The sequence below is a fragment of the Motacilla alba genome, chromosome 2, assembly GCF_015832195.1.
Source record: "Motacilla alba alba isolate MOTALB_02 chromosome 2, Motacilla_alba_V1.0_pri, whole genome shotgun sequence".
Lineage (NCBI taxonomy): Eukaryota > Metazoa > Chordata > Aves > Passeriformes > Motacillidae > Motacilla > Motacilla alba.
Window position 1 is genome coordinate 63965508 of NC_052017.1, and position 21102 is coordinate 63986609.

At 44.9% G+C, this 21102-nt stretch overlaps 1 protein-coding gene across 1 annotated transcript in view; it reads left to right on the forward strand.

Moving 5' to 3' along the window:
* The first annotated feature begins 14765 nt into the window (after nucleotides 1-14765).
* GFOD1 (glucose-fructose oxidoreductase domain containing 1) overlaps nucleotides 14766-21102 on the forward strand; it is a 70995-nt gene continuing 64658 nt past the window's right edge. Inside the window, exon 1 of the mRNA XM_038126787.1 lies at nucleotides 14766-15379. Within this exon, the coding sequence (XP_037982715.1) occupies nucleotides 15127-15379 (253 nt within the window). The 5' untranslated portion in view covers nucleotides 14766-15126. The remainder of the gene's footprint in view (nucleotides 15380-21102) is intronic.

A 21102-nucleotide genomic window follows, 5' to 3' on the forward strand; every position in this document is an offset into this window, starting at 1 on the left:
GACAAAAACTGTTCTAAGTTTTGCTCCCTGCAAACAAAAAGTGAGCAAATGCCAAACCAGTCATCCAAGTAACTGTACAGTTCAGTGCTTGTTTTGTGCTGTCTCTTTTGGGCACCTCTTCTAAACAGAGGCCGTGTTTTTCAAATCCTCTTCTTTCCCTGTCTAGCTTGACATTTCTTTAGAACATCTTCATATTCGCTTTGTAAGGCAACAAATTCTGCTTCTCTGTTCTATTTTGTCTCTCCCCTTCCCTTGTGTCTTCTGTGAAGAGCACAGAAATTTCTTCCACATATTAAGCAGATATTCCTGCACCAGTAATTTCTGTTTTGTCTCAGGCAATCCATCAATCTTGTGTGATTAAAAGGTAATGTCTGTATAAGGCTTGTATCTCTTTCTACTGAGAAGATTTTTCTATACCAATATATTGAGCAAGGCAAAGTTCTTCCAGCCATGAATCTGAAATGAAGGTAAAAAATTTATCCATTTAAACCAGACTTTCAGAAGTCAGTTGAAGCAGCACTAAACAGTTACAGGCAAGGAACTGGCAAGATCACTGTTTTGCCATGCAAGCTGAAATTTGATTAATTTGGCAGCTTTTTGACTAGAAATCAGAAGAGAGTTTTGAGAGTCATGAGAGGAAATCAGGGAATTTTTTGCTTTTAAAGCTCTTTAAAACTCAGCAGTGCTTCTCCTCCCCTGGAGGTTTATGAGCATGCAGCAACTTCTGTATTTAATAAAGAAAGCAAGCACAGCAGAAAGACTGAAAATCTTTTCCAGGGGCGGTGGGGCTCAATCTTCATGTGATAACAGACCAGAAAATGTGGTTTCTGGAAATAAAGGCTTCAGCATCTTGGTTTGCATAGTCCAAATCCACAATCATGTATCTTGCTTTGTCCAGTGCTGAGGTCTAATTTAGAAGCACTCCACAGTGTCAAGCACTGAACATGGCCTGACTGACACCTCTGGAAATCTCCTTGGCCTCCCTTGACAGGGATCTCTCTGGAGGTTGGACAGCCTGGCCAGAATGAGTTTAAGTTCCCTCCAGTGGTAGGAAGGTAGCCAGTGCATATGAACCATGTGGAAGAGAAGGTTCCATCATGGTATGAATAATCTACTTCCCCTGGTGGAAACAGGACGGTTCTAATCAACATGTTACAAAAACCCAGAGAAACCTCTTTCTTGAAAGTGATCAACATATGCCACCTGTGTGACAAGTCTAACTCAAGAGCAGTAAATTGGGAGTCAGTCAGCAGTGTTAAGGATGCCTTGGAAGCTTCTTGCTGTTAATGAAGGTTTCACTGGGAATTAAGGCTTTAAAACTGTGCTTTTCTACCAGGTGTGGGAATGCAAAATTAATGCAGATGCAGTAACCATGGCTCAGTGGAGAGGCTGTAGGCTGAAACTCAGAAGATATGGTTTCTGTTTTGGGATGTGCTGATTGTGACATGGAAAAATACTTTATGCTAGATTTAGGAACGTTTATTATTTTTGGCAGTCACAAATTGAGTTTTATGCTTCTGTACTCCCAACCTTTCTGTGCAGTTAGTTTTCCAGTTGTTGAATCTCCAGGGTCAAAGCTTTTTACCATCCAATCTGGAAGCTACTAACAGTCTGCAAGACATCAGAAGGCGATTTGTGGGAAGTGCCTTAGTTTAAAAACAAAATATTGCCAAAGGCATCGTGAACAATGCAGAATAGGGAAAATACAAATACTGAACATCCTGAGTTGTATTTGGCTGTAAAAGAGAAGCTGCTGCCGTAGTGTCTGCACAGAACAGCCTCTTGATTTGTTTCCTAAAAGATATGAATTGCTCTGGGTTTGAGGAGCATAGCTTTCAGAGTATGCCTTTGTCACCATCATGCCCAAACTTGTGTTTCTCAACCTGTTCTGCAGTTGGAGTCAAAGTTCATCTCATCTCCCCTGACAGCAAATCTGGAGGTGACAGTATGTTCCCTTTTATGCACAAACTCTGTAGTTAAGGCATCAGTTCAAGCTGTAGAAAAATGAAATTCAACCCCCCCATCTGCCCTGAGGGAATGTGAAATCCCATCTCTGACCTTTTGGAAAGTTGTCCTTGCATTCAGGCTCCCAGCAGCTCTCAGCCTCTCCCTCCTGCTTCTTAGGGAGTATTTCCATCCTTCCTAAGCCAGGGATGACCTTGCAGCTCTCAGGAGAAGGCCCTTGCTTGTGAAGGAAGTGGGCACACCTGAGGCTCAGTGTTGGCTCAAATTAAAAGCTCAGCATTTCAGTAACATGTTTGCTAACAGTGCTCTAAAGAAAGGCAGAGCACCAAAATTGGGAGCCAAGGCATGAAGTGAACTGGGAGAACCACTTATGGAAGTGATAAACAAACATTGCTCACTTGGAGCCTTTACTGCAAGTGAAGAGGTGCGATTCTTGTATTTCAGTTTCTTCATTTTAGCTGGGTCAACGGCTTGTTTATTAGAACTGAGGAATTAATTACACTTTTAAAGGTCTGTAAATTTATTTTTCTTACCCACCAGTCTTTGAATCAATTGAGACATCAGGACTACTAGGGACCTACTCATTCCAGGCTGTTTAAGCACTAGTTAGCAGTTATTTCATAAGCACCAGTTTTCCTTGTATGACAATACAGTAAATTTTAAATACAAAACATGTTTTGACATCTTCTTCTTTCATATTCAAATAATTTGATATGACTTTATTTGATAACGGAAAGCAATGCTGCCTTTTGGTATGTTCTTATAGCCTAATTTCTATCCAAAGGCAATTCAGCACAAGTACTAAGAAAAAAAGAAATTGAATTACCTAGTGAGTACAAAACATAATTTACCCTTTTAAAATATAATAAAAGGTAAACATTAAACATTTCAAAGGTAAAAACACAAGCATTTGAATAAAAATGTCATTTGTTTCAGTATTTGAACATATATATATATATCACATTTTGAGTTAGCAAAACAAGAAAGTATGAAATACACAAAAAGTGTTCAGATGCTGTGGAAGAAATCTCAGTGGGTCACCAACTACTAAGCATCAACTGCTCTTTGGAAAAATGATTAAATACAAATTCAAAACATGAATAAAACCTGATAACATTAGCCGAGTTCACTTGCTTTCTCCTTTAAGTGACAGTTAAAATAGATTGTTTAAATCCCACACACATGAATCACTCCACCCAAGCTCATTTTTCACAACAGGAGGTAGCGAGTTTTCGTGTCTCTGCGGTCGAGAAGGAGGAGGAAGGAGGCAGGCTGCTAACCTGTCACTGCTGGCTGCCGTTTCGCTTCACCTCCTCTCACTTCCAGCCCTCCCTCACAAACAGCTTCCAGAAAATGCACTTGTCTCACCGTGCTCTCTATTGCCTTTCCCAGGAGCAAGGCACTTGTGTTTTCTGCCTGGCCTTTCACCTCTCCAAACACACGTCTCCCTGTCCTTGCCCTGTTTATGCTTCCCACACATCTCTGGTGATGGACAGGTACCTCTGAAACCATCAGATAGGTCAGGCCGCGAATGCTTGAAGGAACCTGAGATTTCCATGGAGAGGCAAGTTGCAACAGGTCAGGCTTGTAGGAGATGGAGGAAACTGGGACCTACTGCACGTGAAGGAAGAAAACCAGAGAGATGGGGTTTGGCATCCTGGGAAGTTAGGAGATGAAAAGTAAAACAGCCTTGATACATTGGTTCACCCCAGGGCAAGAGCCTGTTTACTATGCTGCTGCTTACCTGGGATTTAGCCACTTCTTCCCTCCCTTCTGTCTGACTCTCAGAGTCACTCCGTCGTTGCACATCCTGCCCACATTTCGTACTAAACCAGCCCAGCCCAAATGCAGCATAACTCCCCTGGATGCCTGTGGGAGAGTTTCAAAATGCCTCCAAACCACTCACTGCAATTATACCTCCTTCCAGGAATAGGAAGTGAGCTCTGGGGCATTTCCAAGGGCAGCCACGTCCTTCTGCTGGTATGTTTCTGTGCATGCAGGTTCCCAAATTCCCTGATGTCAGCTGCTGCCTCTGAATTATTCCAAGACTGTTTGCCAATCCTTTTGGGTTGTGTTGTTTTGTTTTGGTTTTGTGCTGTTTTTGTTTGTTGTTTTTTTAATAAACATTCTGAGTGTAGCGTACTGGCAGCCATCAATATTCAGATCAAATACCACTGTGTGATGTGCTGCCTGGGAGATAAAGAGAAACAGGAGATGACTTGGGTGCTGCTAAAACTTGTTATCTACTGCTTAGCTCCACTGCAAGTCTGATGGCAGAGAACTGACTCAAGGCAGGTTTGTCTGCCTTGACTGAAAGGCATACTGCAGGATTCTAAAGCCTTGTGACCATGCATATTTTGTGAGTTTAATGTAGAGAAGAGCAGGATTTGCACCCACGTGAAACTGCTTTGAATCTAGGCTTAGGGCATTTTCTGTGAGAAAAGAGTTGATATTTCCTCCTCCTTAATTGTCATGAAAATGAGTCACAACTTAATTCTGGACCACTTTCTATGCCAGATGAACAGCACAGCGATTCTTTGTTCAGATATCTGAAATGATAAAAACAATGCAAGGATGAGAACATCAAATTTCAGTGCTTAATTCACAGAGATTCTCCTTCCCTCAGTTGGTATCTGAAATGTCTGCATTTTTTCAAGTGCGAAATTAATGAAAGAAAATGTGAGCATCTCTCCTTTTGAGATGAGCATGATTTCATTGCAAGTGCTTCATGCATATTTTTGACTTGCCTTTGATCCTTGCCCAATCACAAAGTTCACTACACTGGAAACTATTTCTCTGTGCAATCAAACCTGGTTAAGTTTAAAGTCTGAGGGTAAAGGCTCTAACCTGGATTTCTAAAATGATTTGCAAATGTGATTAAAACCAGCCTAGCTTTTCATGGTAAATTATAAAAATTATGCATCTGACAGAGATATGAACCTGAGCACTGCCAGTGATTGCATTGCTGCATTCAGCACTCGCCTTTGTCTTTTGTTAGAACAATAGGAGCACAGTCACACATTTGACAGTGTCCCACATAGGGTATATGTGGGACACAGCCCGACGTGTTCTGCATTAGAGTCGTGATTCTATACTGTCCTTAATAAAGCTGCCCTACTTTCCTTGTTGCTGTGATTTTCTAATATTAGAAGTGCTGAGTGCTATCATGTAGCCTTCTTAATATTAAAAAAAAAAATAAAATCTCCTATTACTGAGAGATCCTCATTCATCCACTTTTGGTCATTTGTCCTACACTGAAAGGTGGTGTGTCCTTAAGCATTAGAAGGCATGTACACAGCTGGAACATTATCCTGTGCACTATGGGTGAGACATGGCACAACTGGAAGTTCCCTGCCATAGCCTTCACTTGGATGAGAAATTATGAAGTCCTTTCATGAGGGTTTATTTAATAAACCACAGTTACTGCACCAGTTTCTAAAATGCTAGGTATCCATTTTATTCCTAATGATTAATGCTTGAAGCATGCTGATGATATATGTACTTATCTGAGGTATTAAAATACTTTTGAAGAAACATTCTTCTATTAAATAAAGTTCCTTTGAAGGACGTATTTTAATTGCAAGATGAAGATTAAACCTTGCTTAAATATTAATGGGAATTCTGGTGTGGAAATTTTATCTGTTTATCTTGAGTTGGGAGACAGTCTCTAGCAGTTGTGATTTCAAAGACCACCTCAAAAATATAACCTCATTAAAACTGGTGCCTGGTTGCCTGCCTCAGTTTGCAGATTTCATGAGAGTCACTCTCTCCTATTCATTTTGATGGTGATGATTCAGGCCTGGATACCAGAAATCATTTTACCATTGTGTTCATTTGGGCACACGAGGGCAGGACCTGTTCTGAACGAGGCAGACACGGGGCAAGGCAGAAAGAGGAAGAGGAAGCAATTAAGCCTGATTTTAAGAAGGAAGTCTCCAGCTTTGAAAAAGCCAAGAAATACCTTTGGCTCTTAGGAGAGAGAGAATAGAAAAACCATCTGATGGTTTCTTTGTTAACAGGAAACCGGTGCTCCAAGTTTCTGATCCCCTGAAACACTTGACAGCGTGCTCTCCTCACCCCATTGTGGATGGGGACCCAAGGGACCCCAGGAATGGACAAGCTTTCCTCCCCTGACCAGCAGACATTGCTGCTTTCCTGAGAATGACAACACTCTGCTTCTTCACTGCAGACATTGCAAAGGTTCAATATTTGCCTGGATTGAAGAAAGAGCCTCCAGAAATGACACAAAATAATGGATTTACTATTGCAGATAAAGGAGAAATAGTAAAGAGCCAGGAGCCTAGAAACCGGGCTGGACTGAATTTACCCTTTGTGTAATTAAACAAGACACGACTGACCATTATTGATTTAATGAAGCAAGGTCACAGAGCAGGTAATGCAGGCCAGACTGCAACACAATAACATCAGTACAGCTGGCAAATTTAAGGCCTGAGATTTAACAGTTTTACAGTCTTAAAGATAATGATTTTAAGGGAGCAATAGCTGTGCAGAGGCACACCAATATCTGAAAATGTCTGAAAGCAAACTGCACTAACCTTGCTTGTGCTACAGCCCTAGCATGAACCTAGCTAATGGGTTTTCTCTATTTTATTTTCTCAATGCGAAAAAAAGAAAGTTAATGAGCTTGCATTTTTTTTTTCAGATTAGAAATAATCACAGTACCAATCCACAGCTCCAATTTCTTGTGCCATAAATTGAAAATTAAAATGGAAACAAATGAGGAAGGCTGCCATGGATCATAGTATCATGCTTCAGGCTGGCAGGGAGCTCAGCAGATAATGCAGTAAATACCACTGCCTCAGTACATTTCCCTTCCTAGCAGGGAAAGAGAAGGCTGGCATTTCATTGTGTCCAGGAAGCTAACAAATCCAGACCTTTGGACAGATTAGAGGAAAAGTACAAATTTCAGTACTGAATATCATTAAAATATATATATGTAAAGACCAGCAGCAGGACACAAGCCTTCATTAGATGAGAGCACTCTCCAGAGGCAATTAGCTGCATTAATCTGTTTCCAAGAAAGAGATTGGGATTTAGCATCAGCACCTGGGATTCAGTATCTTTCCTGTAAGCACAGGATATGGGCTGGTTTCAGTAGGTAGACAGACATTCCTTCCTACTCTGCCTGAATAACCAAGCTTTTGTTAAACAGCAGCAGATTTTCCATTGTGAAATGGAACTGATTTGCAGCACCTGGAAGGCTGTACAAGCCTGCAGTATTTAGCATACCTGACAATTAAAAATTATTCATGCAACATATATTTTCCTTTAAAACCTGTTCCATTGCTCTCTCCATTTAGATTTCTTGCAAGTCACATTGAAATCCCAACTACTTTCTGAAACAGGACAGCTGAGTAGGGATTCCAGCATGGAGCAGTTACACTCCTTGGCCACTTTTCTTAGAGCATAAGAGCTCTTTATCCCAGTGTGCAGGAAATTGAGCAAGGCAGGCTGAAAAATGGTATGGCTGAGCATAGATCTGCTCCTCACACTGAGGAGTAAGAAAGAAATGCACAGGCAGTGGAAGCAGTGGCAGGTGACCTGATGGAAGAGTAGAGGGATTTGGTTTGAATGTGTAGGGATGGGGTCAGGAAAGCCAAGGCAAAGCTGGAACAGGACTTGGCAAGGGATGTGAAGAATAACGAGAAGGGATTCAATAAGTACTTAGGTCAGAAAATAAAGACCGAGAAGAATGTGCCCCCCTTAGAAGCAAGAGGGGTGAGCTGGTGGCAAGTGATATGGAGAAGGCTGAGGTACTCAATGAATTCTTTACCTCAGCCTTCACTGGCAGTCAGGCTTCCTGCTTCTCTAAAGTCCCTGATCCTCTGGGTGGGTGTGGGGGAAGTGGAGTCCCTTCCACTATAAGCAAAGAGCAGATTCAGGATCACTTGATGAACCTGAATAATCACAAGTCTGTGGGATCGGATTAAATGCATCCCAGGGTCCTGAGGGAACTGACTGCTGTCACTCTCCATCACATCTGAAAGGTCACAGCAGTCAGATGAAGGTCCTGGTAACTGGGTAAAGGGAAAGATCACTCCAATTTTTAAAAAGGTGAGAAAGGAGGATCTAGGAAACAACAGAGTGGTGACCCTCACCCCTGTGCATTGGAAGATGGAGGAGTGGATTCTCCTAGAAGATATGCTAAGGCATATGGTGCGGGTTCAGAGGAGGCTATAAAGATAATGAGAGGACTGGAGCTCCTCTGCTTTGAAGACAAGACTCAGAGAGCTGGGGCTGATCAGCCTGGAGAAGACAAGGCTTCAGTGAGACCTCTTTGCAGCCTTCTGTTGCATTAAGGGGGTTTATAAAACAGACGGAGAGGGGCTTTTTGCATGGGCAAATAATGACAGCAAAAGGAGCAATGGTTTTAAATTTAAAGAGGGCAGGTTTAGATTAGGTATCAGGAAGAAATTCTTTACTATTAGGGTGGTAAAGCACTGGAACAGGTTGCCCAGAGAAGCTGCGGCTGCCCCATCCCTGGAGGTGTTTGAGGCTGGGTTGGATGGGGCTTTGAGCAACCTGATCTAGAGGAAGGGGTCCCTGCCCATGGTAGGGGTGTTGGAACTAGATGCCCTTTAAGGTGCCTTCCAAGCCAAACCATTTTATGATTCCATGACTTCAGGATAAAAGAGGGCTTTCTAAGAAACTGAGCCCTTTCAAATCCCACCCTGCATGGCCAGGCTTAGACATCTAGAAATCACAACACATGCTCACTTTCATCCACTCCTGCTTGAGTTATAAACTGATGATTCTCTGCTATTTTCATCCCAAAGGAACATCTCAGATGTCCTGCAAGCAATGTGCAATGCAATATTGCTAAAGTAGTAACCATTTTGGCTGCAGATTACAGCTATTTGCACAGCGCTTAACAAGTGTGATATGACACAAACTACTGCTTAGGCATCAAACTGCTTTTCAGAATTAAGAATTTCTATATGACTCATTCCCACTGTTGTTTTTCCCCCAGTTAAGCACTAATATGACAATCCCCTTCTCCATGGGTCTACTTACACAGTTCAACAACCATAGATTTGCTAAGGTGGCTTAGGGAGCTTTAGTTATTGCTGCCTAGTCCATGGAATTTGTCCAGGGTTTCTGGAGGCCTGGAAGAAGCCCAGGCAGGGCAGTAAGCAGACCAGGCACATAAAGTTAAATATGCTGTGGGCAGGAACCATGCCTCCTTTGCAGACCTAAGACTTGGTGCTGTGCTCTAGGTCTGTCTCAGGAGTGGCTGGTTTGCTGAAGGTGTGGCGAGGATTTCATAAGCAGGTATGTAGCATGCAACACATCTGATGACGCAGTGCTTGCACGTTTGCTGGCTCCTGCATCTGCCTGTGCTTCTGTCAGGAGAGAATGACTGATGTGAGCTTTAAGCACCAATTACACCATCATGGGTCCTGGCTGCACCCATGTAGCTGTGTGTTTACTCTCTGCTTTCATCAGGTGATCCCATGTACATCTCTGCTCACAGGTTCTCCACCAGCTTCCTCATGTTATTGAACTGTGATGGACACGAGCTTAGGAAAGTCAGCCAGAACAGAACTGTAAATGTGTGCTAGCTGAGTGTCCCATTTTGGGTGCCTAGTTGTCCTCAAGTACCCAAAAAGACAGAGAACAACAGAGAACATTGTGCTTATTTTCTCTGAGCCTTAATTTCTCCACATGTAAAGTGAGAATACATTCACTTGCCTTCAAAGGATGTCACAGGTTATCAAAGAGTAGAAATTGTGCTTGTTTAGGCCCTCATCTGTGCCTTAGTGAGCAGCACTACATTCACAACTATCTTGTTATAACGTTGTGGTTTCTTGAAGCTTTGGTGGCTTCCTCACAGCCCAACCACACTTGGCATACACGTCTTCTAAAGACAGGCTCTGGAAAGTGGGAAGGAATAAATGTAAAAATCATACTAAAAAGGCTCAGAGACCCCAGGCGTGGTCACAATTCTCACTGATCAGAACAGAAGAGGGCTGAATGTATTATGAACCCTTTGCTAGCAATGTGGTCTACTCTAGTTTTTTCCATTGCATGTTAGACCATTTAATACTACAAATGTTAAAGCAATTTCTGCCTTCAGATCTCAGAACGGGAGCTTCTGTGGATTCTCAGTGGAAATGCATTCAAAGAGACACTAAAACAAACTTGCTCTTCACAAGAACAAATTCCTGTCAGCTTGGGAAACTGCCAGTTGTGTGGCATTAGATGTAAAAGAGGACTTGAGCAACTCATCTCAGACATCCTTTCTCGTGCTGCACATTAAAGCTGTGGATGAGTCAGTACAGCTGAGTAGGAGAACCAGACAGGTTTGAATCACCACTTTTTCTCCATCTCTGAAGCAATACTATTTCCATGCAAATAATTTCAACCTCAGAGTCATAAAAGAAGCCCAGTAGTGGTGATCACTAACCTCATACCCCGGAAGGAATTGACTGGTTAATGAAAATTCACAGCTGTTTCATGTTTAAAGACACTGATCTATGTAAAAGGAAATGAGCTAATTAATCTTAAAATCCTGGAAATTGAGAAGGACCTGAAGAGACAGCAAGCTCTGTTTCAGGGTTTCTCTGAAGCTATGCCTTATGCAGCTCTTTCCCTTCTTGTTCAGATGGATGTATGAGAGGTTTGGGAAACACCTGCTGAGGAGTCTGACTGGATAAATGTTTAAAAACCCAAAAAAGAACAGATCCTTAAGTACAGAGAAGTAAAAAAGAAGCAGTGTGGGTTCCTGGTACTCCATCAGGTGGATCTTATATTTGTCTTGAGTTGAGCAGACTCTGGAGTTGAAAGCTCTGCAGTACTTGGATGCATTCACACATTTGGAAAGTAAATTGAGAATGTTTATTGACTCAGGGCTATCTGTGAGACCACCAACTTTCTGCATTTTACTTATGTTAAAAGTTAATGCTTACTTAATGCTTGATTGATTTTTATACCTTTTATTTATCCTCTTTCATCTAGTACTTTCAACCTTAAACTACCTTAATAATAGTGAAACTAAATACAAAAGCTAAATAAAACATTTTTTAGGTAGTTAAGTAGAATAGTTTTGAATTTTTGCAAACAGCTGTATGAGAATTCTGTAGAAGTGCAATTGAGCTGGGATTTCTCATGAAAAGTTGGTAATATACCTGTTACAGCCACTGTACAGTGCAGTGACCTGGAGCCACAAAACTCAGCTGAAATAAGTAAAAGAAATAGAATTGCAACTGCCACATTTTATTAGTGTCCTGCAGGATTCATTACAGAACTTAGAAACAGAAAAAGGATGAATGAGACTTCCATGGTTTTGTTTCTTTTTCTATGTGCAACTTTATTCTAATAACTTCTGTTTCCAGAAGAAAAATCAAGAATGAACAAAGCCACTGTCTTTGTGTGAGAAATCTCTGGGTGTGTGTTTCCATTGAAGGAAGCTTTAGCAAACTGAAGAACAAAATGCTGGCACTCTTGACAAGACTGACGTGTTTAGAAGTGTGAAGGTATGATAAACGGAGTACGAGAGGCTTTGTACTTCAGTACACTCAACTTGGGGAGCCTTGGTCCTGGTCAGACAGAACCTTCAGCGTGAGGCATTTAGTTGTGGTCTTAATCTCTTTTGTTTTGCACAAAAAAAAGTCTTGCTCATATTTCTGATTTCAAGTCCGAAGTAACTGGCAGCATCAGTGATGTGGATTTGAGCAAAGATTCTGCTTTCACTCTTGTTTGCAGCTGCCTACAGCATAGTGAGGACATGGTCTGTATCCTGAAAGGCCACTTGTCCTTCACTGCCGTCCCTCAGTCCTTCTGGGGGCTCATGAGGACAGGCAAGCGTGGCAATAGGTGGCCCTATTTCACAAAATTAATTGAGAAAGATTTGACCCTACTCAATACAATCAGTCTGCAGTATGTTCCCAAATGTCCCCCCAAAAATGAGTGGGAACGTGGGGCTGCTGCAGATGTGGTAATTCAGGTTGCTCACAGGCTGACTTGGCTGCTGGAGTGCTGAGAGCTAGGTGCCATCTGCATCTACCCAGTTTAACGCTTCAAAGTTATGTTAACTTAAATGGAGGAAAGAAATTAAAAAGCAAAACAAGGAAAAATTCTTTCTAGTGAAATAGTTTGTGGGTGAGGATCCATAGTGATGCAGACCCCAGGCAGGTGCAAAGGAGAGCTGCTTTATTGCAAACACCAGGTCTTTTGAAGCAGTCAGGCCTTTATCAGTTACATAGCTTTAAAGCATAACAAACATAAATCAAGCAACCACCATACACCACGCTGTGAACACACAATGGTTATACAACTTGTTTTTCTACCCCTAATTCAGCTGAGTCTCTTTCCCATATTCCTTTTCTACTTAACCAAAGTAACTGGCCTGAGCCATGATTTTACAAGGCCTTCCTTTTGTAAAGTTTTACTTATTGCTAACAACAGTGAACATAGCAGAATGTAATAATTTCATTGCCTAATGCAATAATTTCATTGCCTAGTCCTCAGTTCCCAGTTTGAATGCATTACTGAACATATCCCAAAACAAGGACCTTACTTAGAACTTCATAAAGTGCCTGGTGCCTGCTAAAATAAAAGCTATCTATTGACTAGACAGGCACATAACATCTACTTCTCTTCAACCATCATATATTTAGCCTGTTCCTGTAACCAAGCTACTTTTCCAGATTTTTTTATTATGCACAGACAAGCAATTAAGACAGATATTCCAAATTCGCATCCTGGGAACAACCCCTATCAACAGGTTTGAATGTTTGATGGAGAGCCCAAAAGCAGTCTTTGTATTTTAAAGGAAGGTAATATCTCTGTGGTTCTCTGACAAATAGATCTGGATTGTATTTCAGTTGTCAGAAGCCAAAGAGCATCCACCTCCTTCACTTCAGTGCTAATAGGGCATGGAAAGCAAGACATGTTTAACTTGCATCAAGCCTCTCAGTGTCTCTGCTTCTTGTAATAAATAAGTGCTGTGAAATGGTGGCAAGAAAAAAAAGGAGTCTCATAGAAGAAATATGTTTAATTTCTTTTGTCATACTTTCCTTTTCTCTTTACTTTCTTCTCATTCCTTCCTCCCTTTCCTTCCTTCCCCTTCTCTTCCTTTCTCCTAGGTACTGGTAAAGAAGACAATATGTGGAAAAACATCTTTATTCTTATCCTCTAATTGGAAGCAGGATGTTTTGTAGTTATTCTTTTAAAGAGTCAGCTAGGCAGAGAGGTAACGGTGTAGCACTCACAAGAGCTGCTCTGCTCTCTTGCTGGCTGACCTGTGCGCAGAGCAGGGCAGAGCTTCACCTCTGTGGGAATGAGGTCTGCACAGACCTTCGTGAGGCCAATGGGCACCACAGCCCTCACCTGCTCCCAGGCCCACCTGGCAGCCTCCAGGTTGGCAGGAGGGTGGCTCTGGAGGCCCAGAATTCAGCCCAGACAGGGATGAGCAGGAGCTGGCACAGGGCACCGTGCCAGTGGAGCTGGAATGTTTCCTCTTCTGGAGAGTTTTTACAAGGGCATGTAGTCATAGGACAAGGGGCCATGGTTTTAAATTGAGAGAAGGTGGATTTAGATTTGACATTAGGAAGAAATTCTGCACTATGAGATTGGTGAGGCACTGGAACAGGCTGTCCAGAGAAGTTGTGGCTGTCCCCTCTCTGGAGGTGTTCAAGGCTGGGTTGGATGGGGCTTTGAGCAACCTGATGGAGTGGAAGGTGTCCCTGCCCATGGCAGGGGGGCTGGAACTAGATACTCTTTAAGGTCCTTTCCAACCAAAGCCATTTTATGATTTTATGATTTTATGATTCTATCATTCGATGTGTTGCAAGCTTCGTACCTGCTTATGAAATCCCTGACACGCCTTCAGCAAACCCGGCATTCCTGAGACAGACCTAGAGCACAGCACCAAGTCTTAGGTCTGCAAAGGAGGCATGATTCCTGCCCACAAGAAATTTAACTTCATGTGCTTGGGGTCTTTACTGCCCTGCCTGGGCTTCTTCCAGGCCTCCAGAGACCCTGGACAAATGCTGTGTACTGAGCAGCAATAGCTAAAGCTCCCTAAGCTGGCTTAGCAAATTCATGGGTTTTGAACCGTGTAAGTAGACCCATGGAGAAGGAGATTGTCATATTGACGCTTTGCTAGGGAAAAAAAGGAGAACTGGTGTCCCAGTAAAGCTGAAGAGCCTGATATTTCTCAAGGAAGTGAATAAACAACAGTCCAGTGTGGCATGGGTTGTGGAGATACTGGCTGGGCATCCCGGGTGAGTGGATGTGGTGGCAAGCACGGGTGGTGGAGCTGGAATCCGACCTCGTGCACGGCACTTTTGGGGGCTCAGGGCAGCTCCCCCCGTGCTCTGGGACATCTCCATGCTGGAGGACCGTCCCAGGAGGGGACGGACCGCAGGGCGATGGGCACGACCAGCTCACGCCAGTCTGCTACTGTTGCTCTCCCAGCTCTCCCGTGCCTTAACTGGGGCGTGACTCCGACGACTCCCCATCACCACGACCCCTCAGAGGCTCTCCCGTGGGGGAAGAGGTGGGGGAAGGAGGGAAGTCTCCGGAGATGCCCCGATACCGACCCGCCAGGCGGACGGCAAACCCCGGCTGTGCCGCGGAGCGCCCCCGCGGGCGATGTCCGCGCCGCGTCCCCGCACCCCGGGCCGCTCCGCTCCGCTCCGCTCCGCGCCGCACGGCCGGGCGGGCGCTGCCGCCGCTCCCAGGGCGCGCCCCGCGGCGCCGGTGCCGGCAGCGGGGCGGTGCCGGGGCGGGCGGCCGCCAATGGTGCGGCGGGGGCGGTGCGGGCGGTGCAGGAACACCCGGGAGATGACAGCGACGCGCCGCCCTCCCGGCGGCGAGCGGGCGCCGGCGAACATGGCAGAGGAGCGGCGCTGAGCCCGCGCCGCCGCCCGGGGAAGGGCGGTCGCCCCTGCGCGCCCCGCGTCCGCCGAAGGGAGCGCAGCGCCGGCGCCTCCGCGGGGCTCTGTGTGATGGTGGGGGCATGGCGGGGCAGCCGGCGGCCGCGGCGCTGCTGAGGCGGGGGGCGGCTGGTCCCGGCCCCGGCGGCGGCGGCAGCAGCAGCAGCAGTAGCAGTATCGAGCGGGGGCTGCCTCCCTCTCCCCGCTGAGAGAAGGAGGGAGCGCCTCGCCTCGCCGTGCCACCCGCCTCGCCGCCGCCATGCTGCCCGGGGTGGGGGTGTTCGGCACCGGGCTGACGGCGCGGGTGATCGTGCCGCTGCTGAAGGCGGAGGGCTTCGCCGTGAAGGCGCTGTGGGGCCGCACGCCCGAGGAGGCGGAGGAGCTGGCCAAGGAGATGAGCGTCCCCTTCTACACCAGCCGCATCGACGAGGTGCTGCTGCACCAGGACGTCGACCTGGTCTGCGTCAACCTGCCGCCGCCGCTCACCCGGCAGGTCGCCGTCAAGACCCTGGGTGAGTGCGGGCGGCCGGGGGGCGACCCCGCCTCGGGCTCGGGATTCGCGCTCGCCTCGGGCTGAATGGAATTGAACCTCCCCCCTCAGCGCGGAGTTTTCCCTTCGCTTTACTCTTCAGCCCTCTTCCCGTGCCCCGTGTCTCCGGAGAGGGGCTGGCCGAGCCGCGGGTGCAGGCCGAGGACCGGCGGGGCGCGGGGGATGGCGCTGCGGCAGCCCGGTGTGACATCCCGAATCCCCGGTCCTTGCCGGCGCGGTCCCTCGACACCGGGGACCCGCCCCTCCGCGATGCTCGGGCGAGCCTATGCAGGGCCGGGCCTGACACCCGAGGGTGCGGGAGGAGGGAGCAGGTGTCATCCGTGTCGTGGTAAAAAAGGAGAAAGTCGCGGTAAAAGGGAGGAAATAACCATCCCGCCCGCCGGTTCCCATCCGCGCCTGCCAGGGCAGCGGGGATCCGAGCATCTCGCTGCTCGGGGGGCGCGGGTGTCCGCGCTGCCCCCGGGACCCCAGCTGCGAACCAGAGAGGGAGGCAGGAAGCGGTGACAGCAGAGGAAACGCTTAGCGAAGCTCACGTACAAAGGGAAGGAGGGACTGAAAAAGTAGGCATGCACTGTGGTGAGCTGCTCTGGTTTCAGGCGTGCGAAAGCGGGCCGCATCTCGCTTTCTCCTCTGTGAGCGCAAGTCTGGGCTTTACTATGCCAGTTTGGGGATCTCTGGTCCTCGGACCAGATCCCATGGATTTAAGTGGAAGCACCCTCTGCAGTAAAGGAATTTTAATTTGTCCCCTTAAATATAGGTGACAAAAGGTGAAAATGAGGGGAAAAAGCTGTGAGGTGTCGTCGCAGAGAGCATGGAGGTTTATGAGCCAGGGTGATTGCTATCGCTCTCAGCCTCATAAATGTGTGTGGTGTGTCGTAGTGTTAAATTGCTACTAGCATACTCAATAGAATTAGTCACCATTCAAATGCTGCTAATATTGCAGCCAGCTAGTGTTTTCAACATTTGAAATGATGCAATTAAGGAAATTAAGTCAGTACCTAAAGAAAAAATCCTGCCTCAAGTACAGTGTAGGCATTTGTCTAGAGTCTTTGCTCAGTGTTACTTTCTGTACTCCGAAATGCTTGTTCTTTGAGTCAGAACATTTGCTCTTCTTTTATAAAACAGTTAACTTTTTCCTGAAGATGCTATGCTTGCACCAGAAGCCTGACTTGCTTGCCAGAATGATATGTGAATGAATTTGGAATGTAGAAGTACATATCCCACAAAACACATATAAAGGACAGTATAAGGCAACAAGGTTCCACATTTGACACACATCAATTTGGCAACAATTGTGTCAGTTTTCCTGTGACACACTCTTCCTGCAGGTGTTGCTCATGGAAGTGTCCCTTGTGCTCTTAGAGGTAGAGTCCCGTGAGATTTCCGGCAGACATAAGGCATCTGTTAGAAGAACAACATTTCTGAAATAATAAAGAAACACGGTTGATGTGCTTTCTTTTAGAGGACCAGACACATATCTAGCATAATAAAGTAATAATGTTTTGTCCTTCTCTGAATATTTGCAGATTAAAGAAGAAAAAAAAGAAGTCTGTTCTCAAACATGAGCTGAATTTATGAATGGTTCTATGAATTGATGTAGCTGGGATGTTAATGGTAACTTGCTGATGCAATCTACTAGCAACAGACCAGGGCAGGAAAAAAAGTGTTTTCTCCCTGTTTATTAGAACATCACCATTCTTGGTTCCCTTTCACCTGTAGTTAAAGGGGTTTCTCCCTTTCCCCAACAGGCCAAGGAGAACAACAGGCGTTATTTGTATGTAAAAATGCATGGAATGGTCATTAAACAGGGACTAAACAGGTTACAAGGTGATAATGTGCAGCATCTGATAATTTTTTAAATAGTGTTTTACTTAAAAGATTATTGCAGAAATATGTCTTGAATTACAAATAACTCCTCTCACAGTTATCTCAGAGGTAAATTGTCCTTTTTTTTTTTTTTTTTTTTTTTTTTTTTTTTAAATACAGACATTGGGTCTATAACAATGAAAGTTCTTGCATGTTCTTATAGGTGTGAACAGGGAGCTAGAGCATCAGTTCCCAAACTGCTGAGAGGAATATCTCTCTGCTGGCAGCTCTGTCTCCTGGTCCTGCTTGCCCTTCATGGCTTGGGAATTGCTGTGCCCTGGAGTTATTATTTTGCTTTAATCAATGGATTTTCTGGTTTGTGGGAGAGACTGCAATTAAGTGGGAGGTTCAGAAGTCTCTGGTAAACAGGGGCGATGTTGTATAGACTGAGGAAAGCAAACAATGGAAAAACATTCCTTACTCTTGAAACTTCACACAAAAATATTATGTAGCAGCTAGTGATAGGACATAGATGGGGATACCAGAGGCTTTGCAGATGGAGATTTCAGGAGGTCTAAACATGATGTCCTGCATTGCAGTAGAAGAGGTTGAGAAATCGTAAGTTGCTTGTTAATAACATGCATATCTGGCTTCTCTATTACAGAATGAATGTCTGACCTGGGAAGAGACAGGGATCATCTTTCTTTGGTATCCATGTTTTATTTTAAATGGTCTTGTTTCCCAAAGCTGTGTTCGCATTTGGTGAAGTTTCATTATTAAAAATAAAAGCGTTAGGAAGCAGTTGGTGGTGTTTCCATCACCCATCTAGAGCTGAGTTTACCCTGCGAATTTGTGGCACATTAAGTCCCATCTAGCCTATTCCTGATGCAGACTCCAGAGGTGAAGGTGGGCTGAAACAGGTGTCCCCACAGCTGTGTTAAACTCTGGCCACTCAGCAGGAAGGACTCAGTTGTTTTGTTTTCACTGATGCACCTGACATGGAGATGTGTTGCAGCTTGAAATGTGTTTTTGGCACAGTGGCCCATCAACTTCTGTTCCAACAGAAATGTATGAATAGATGCCCCAGCTGAGGGAGTCCCCAAAAGATGGCTTCCTGGCAGCTGTTGAGGGGAGAAAATGGGAGAAAGAAAGCTTCGAACTTGCCCTCTTAGCTTTTCCTCTAAACCTCTGCTGCCCATCTCTATTAGAAACAGGTTCCTGAGCTGCATCTGACTCTATGGTAGTTTTTTTAGGAGTAGGAACAATGTTGGGCAAGTCTTTGGAACCAGTTGAGAGATCAAGAGAGAATTGGAAACCAGGCTGGTTTGAACAGTGACCAAAAGCACAAATAAAGCCCGTGGTGTTTTATGTGAAATACGCTGATGACCTCTGTCACTTCTGGATAAAAGAAATCAAATTCCTTGTTTGGTTCTACAAAATGGCCCTGATTGACCCTTTCCCTTTCTTGCCCCTGGTCTGTCTTGCTCACTTAGGAGCTCTTTTTATTATAGCTTTATATTTGCTCCCTGGAGCATAATACAAAACTGATGTTCTGACTGACTTGCTGCTTGGTGGTCAAGAAAGACCAGTGGGTGAATATTAAGGTAAGCATTGAGAATAATGCTGCTGTTGAATAGGGGTGGTTTCCCTTCTCACTGAACTGAAACATTGAGTGTGTTTGCTAGAAGTTGTCCTCTTTTCCCCTCCCTGCATGCCTCAGTCGTATCCCAAGCCTGATCAGGCAGGGGAGATGTGTTTGCATAGAGGAATGAAACATGTCACCTATTGAGTGCCTATTTGTGCCCAGCATCAGAAGGGCTGCTAGTACAGACAGTATGACATGAGCCTCCACCTAGTTCAAAACTGTCAGCACATGACTTTTCCCAGTGTAATCCCTCCTCAGTCAATTAGATATGACATTCTTCAGATCCTGACTGAAACACTTGCTTTGTGAGACTGAGTAGCTGCCACATCAGGTGAAGTGATTTACTGCGTGTGGTTCTGAGGAGACCTTGATGACATTTCATCTTGAAGGCACAGATGTTTCTATGTGCCTGGTCCTGTTGGTGTTTGCCTCAAGTCAGCTTGGATAAAGAGAACTTCCTGAGCTCCACATGCAGTGTTTCTGGGGAGCAAATGTTTTGCTTTTGAGAAGACTCAAGTACCAGATGTTTAGCATATCTCTGGAGATGTTATCCTTGATTCTATTTACAGTTGTTTTGCTTACTCTTTCATCCCAAGTTAAGGACAGGAACACTGAGCCGTGTGTTGAGTATATTCTGTCTGTGTTTGAGGCCATGTCTATGTAGTATTAGTTTTTAAAATGTTTATGTTGTAGTAGCACATGGTAGGAGTCCATTCTGCCTGGAGACTACACAGAGTATGATTTTCCCAGCCCTCCAGAAGCTGCTCCTCTTAGGGAGCACTTAAAGTTTTTTGCTGATTGGTAGTTCTTCTATACTTGATCGTGGTCATGAGGGAGCATCTTTATTTAGAGAGGAACATAAATAGTACATCCTTACCTTCCCACCCCTTCACAGGAAGCACTGGCACCACACAGGCATGCAGTATAGGCCTGCTGTCCAAAATATGTTTGTGAAAACTCCTTGTTAAAGCACTGACAGTATTACTGCTGCATCTATCTCTGAGGTGGGAGGAACATCAAGCTGCAGTGAAGTAATTTACAGATCTGATGCAATCTCTAATTAATTTCTACACTCCTCTGCACCCATGCAAATCAGGCAGAAGTTAGGGTTGTAGCAGGGGATAAAGCTCAGTCCAGAGTTTATGAAGCATTAGGGTTCTTGGGGAAGAGATGCCCTATTAAGGGAAAACATTATCATGACTATTTATTATTAATAGCAAAGTAATTTCTGTCCTGTAATATTGAGTTTAAATTTGACCTAACAGCAATGACTTTCAGCAGAACAGCTCCTTTCAGCTCCTGTGCTTGAAAGGTGGATGACTTTGCCGCATATTAAATGTGAATTATGGTCATCTTAGTGCGAAAGAAGTCAGATGAAGTGCTGTCTATCTTTAATCAGCAGAGCTAGCACAGGCTGTGATGCCTTTTTTTTTACGTTTATTGTAAAGGCAGTCGGCTGGATGTTGTCTTTCTACTCAAGTGATGAAGGTATGCCACAGAAAATGGCATCTAACTCTTCCATTGACCTTTTCCTTTCAGTACGGCAGACCTTTAATGCCAGTATTATTCCTGTAAAATTCCTTCAGAGGTTTTGGGCCTCTGAGACAGTTGAGGTAAAAAGACCAGTGTTCAGGTTTAAAAACAAAACAAATAAAAATAATAATAAAAACCTAGAAAACACCCCACCTCTTTTTTCCTTCATGACCTTCAAATCAAGGTGTGTTTTCAATTTTTCCCAGTTGTTCTCTTCTGTGTGAAAGTAGCTACCAGTTCTGTTGTTCCACTGGTAGGTGGGTTGGGAGCCCAGAATGGACCAGACTTGGAATACTGGGGCACTGAGCTCATGCTGTGATGACATGCTCAAATTTGCCTAGCCTAAAAAACAGCCAGTTGTGATGGGAGAGGTTGTTTTAAAGAGTGCTAGATCTGAAGATCCTACTGCAATCCTGTGTCCAGTCAGGTCAGTGTGTGTTGCTGCATTTTTTCCCCATTTAAACAGAGTGCTTGGCCTTGGGGGTCCCAAGATGCTGTCTCCAGACCAGTGTGGGCAGCTGAAGTGGGTTGGGCTGAATCTCCTCAGGTTGTCTGCAGGTGTAGCCTTGGCCGACTGAGCTGCAGGAGGGCAGATGTGGAAAGCAGCATCTTGAGTTTGGTAGGTTACTCTCCGCTGTCAGATTTCACTGTGCACTGTTGGTGTTTGGTTGGAACAAATGGCAGCCCAAGCCCTCAGCAGC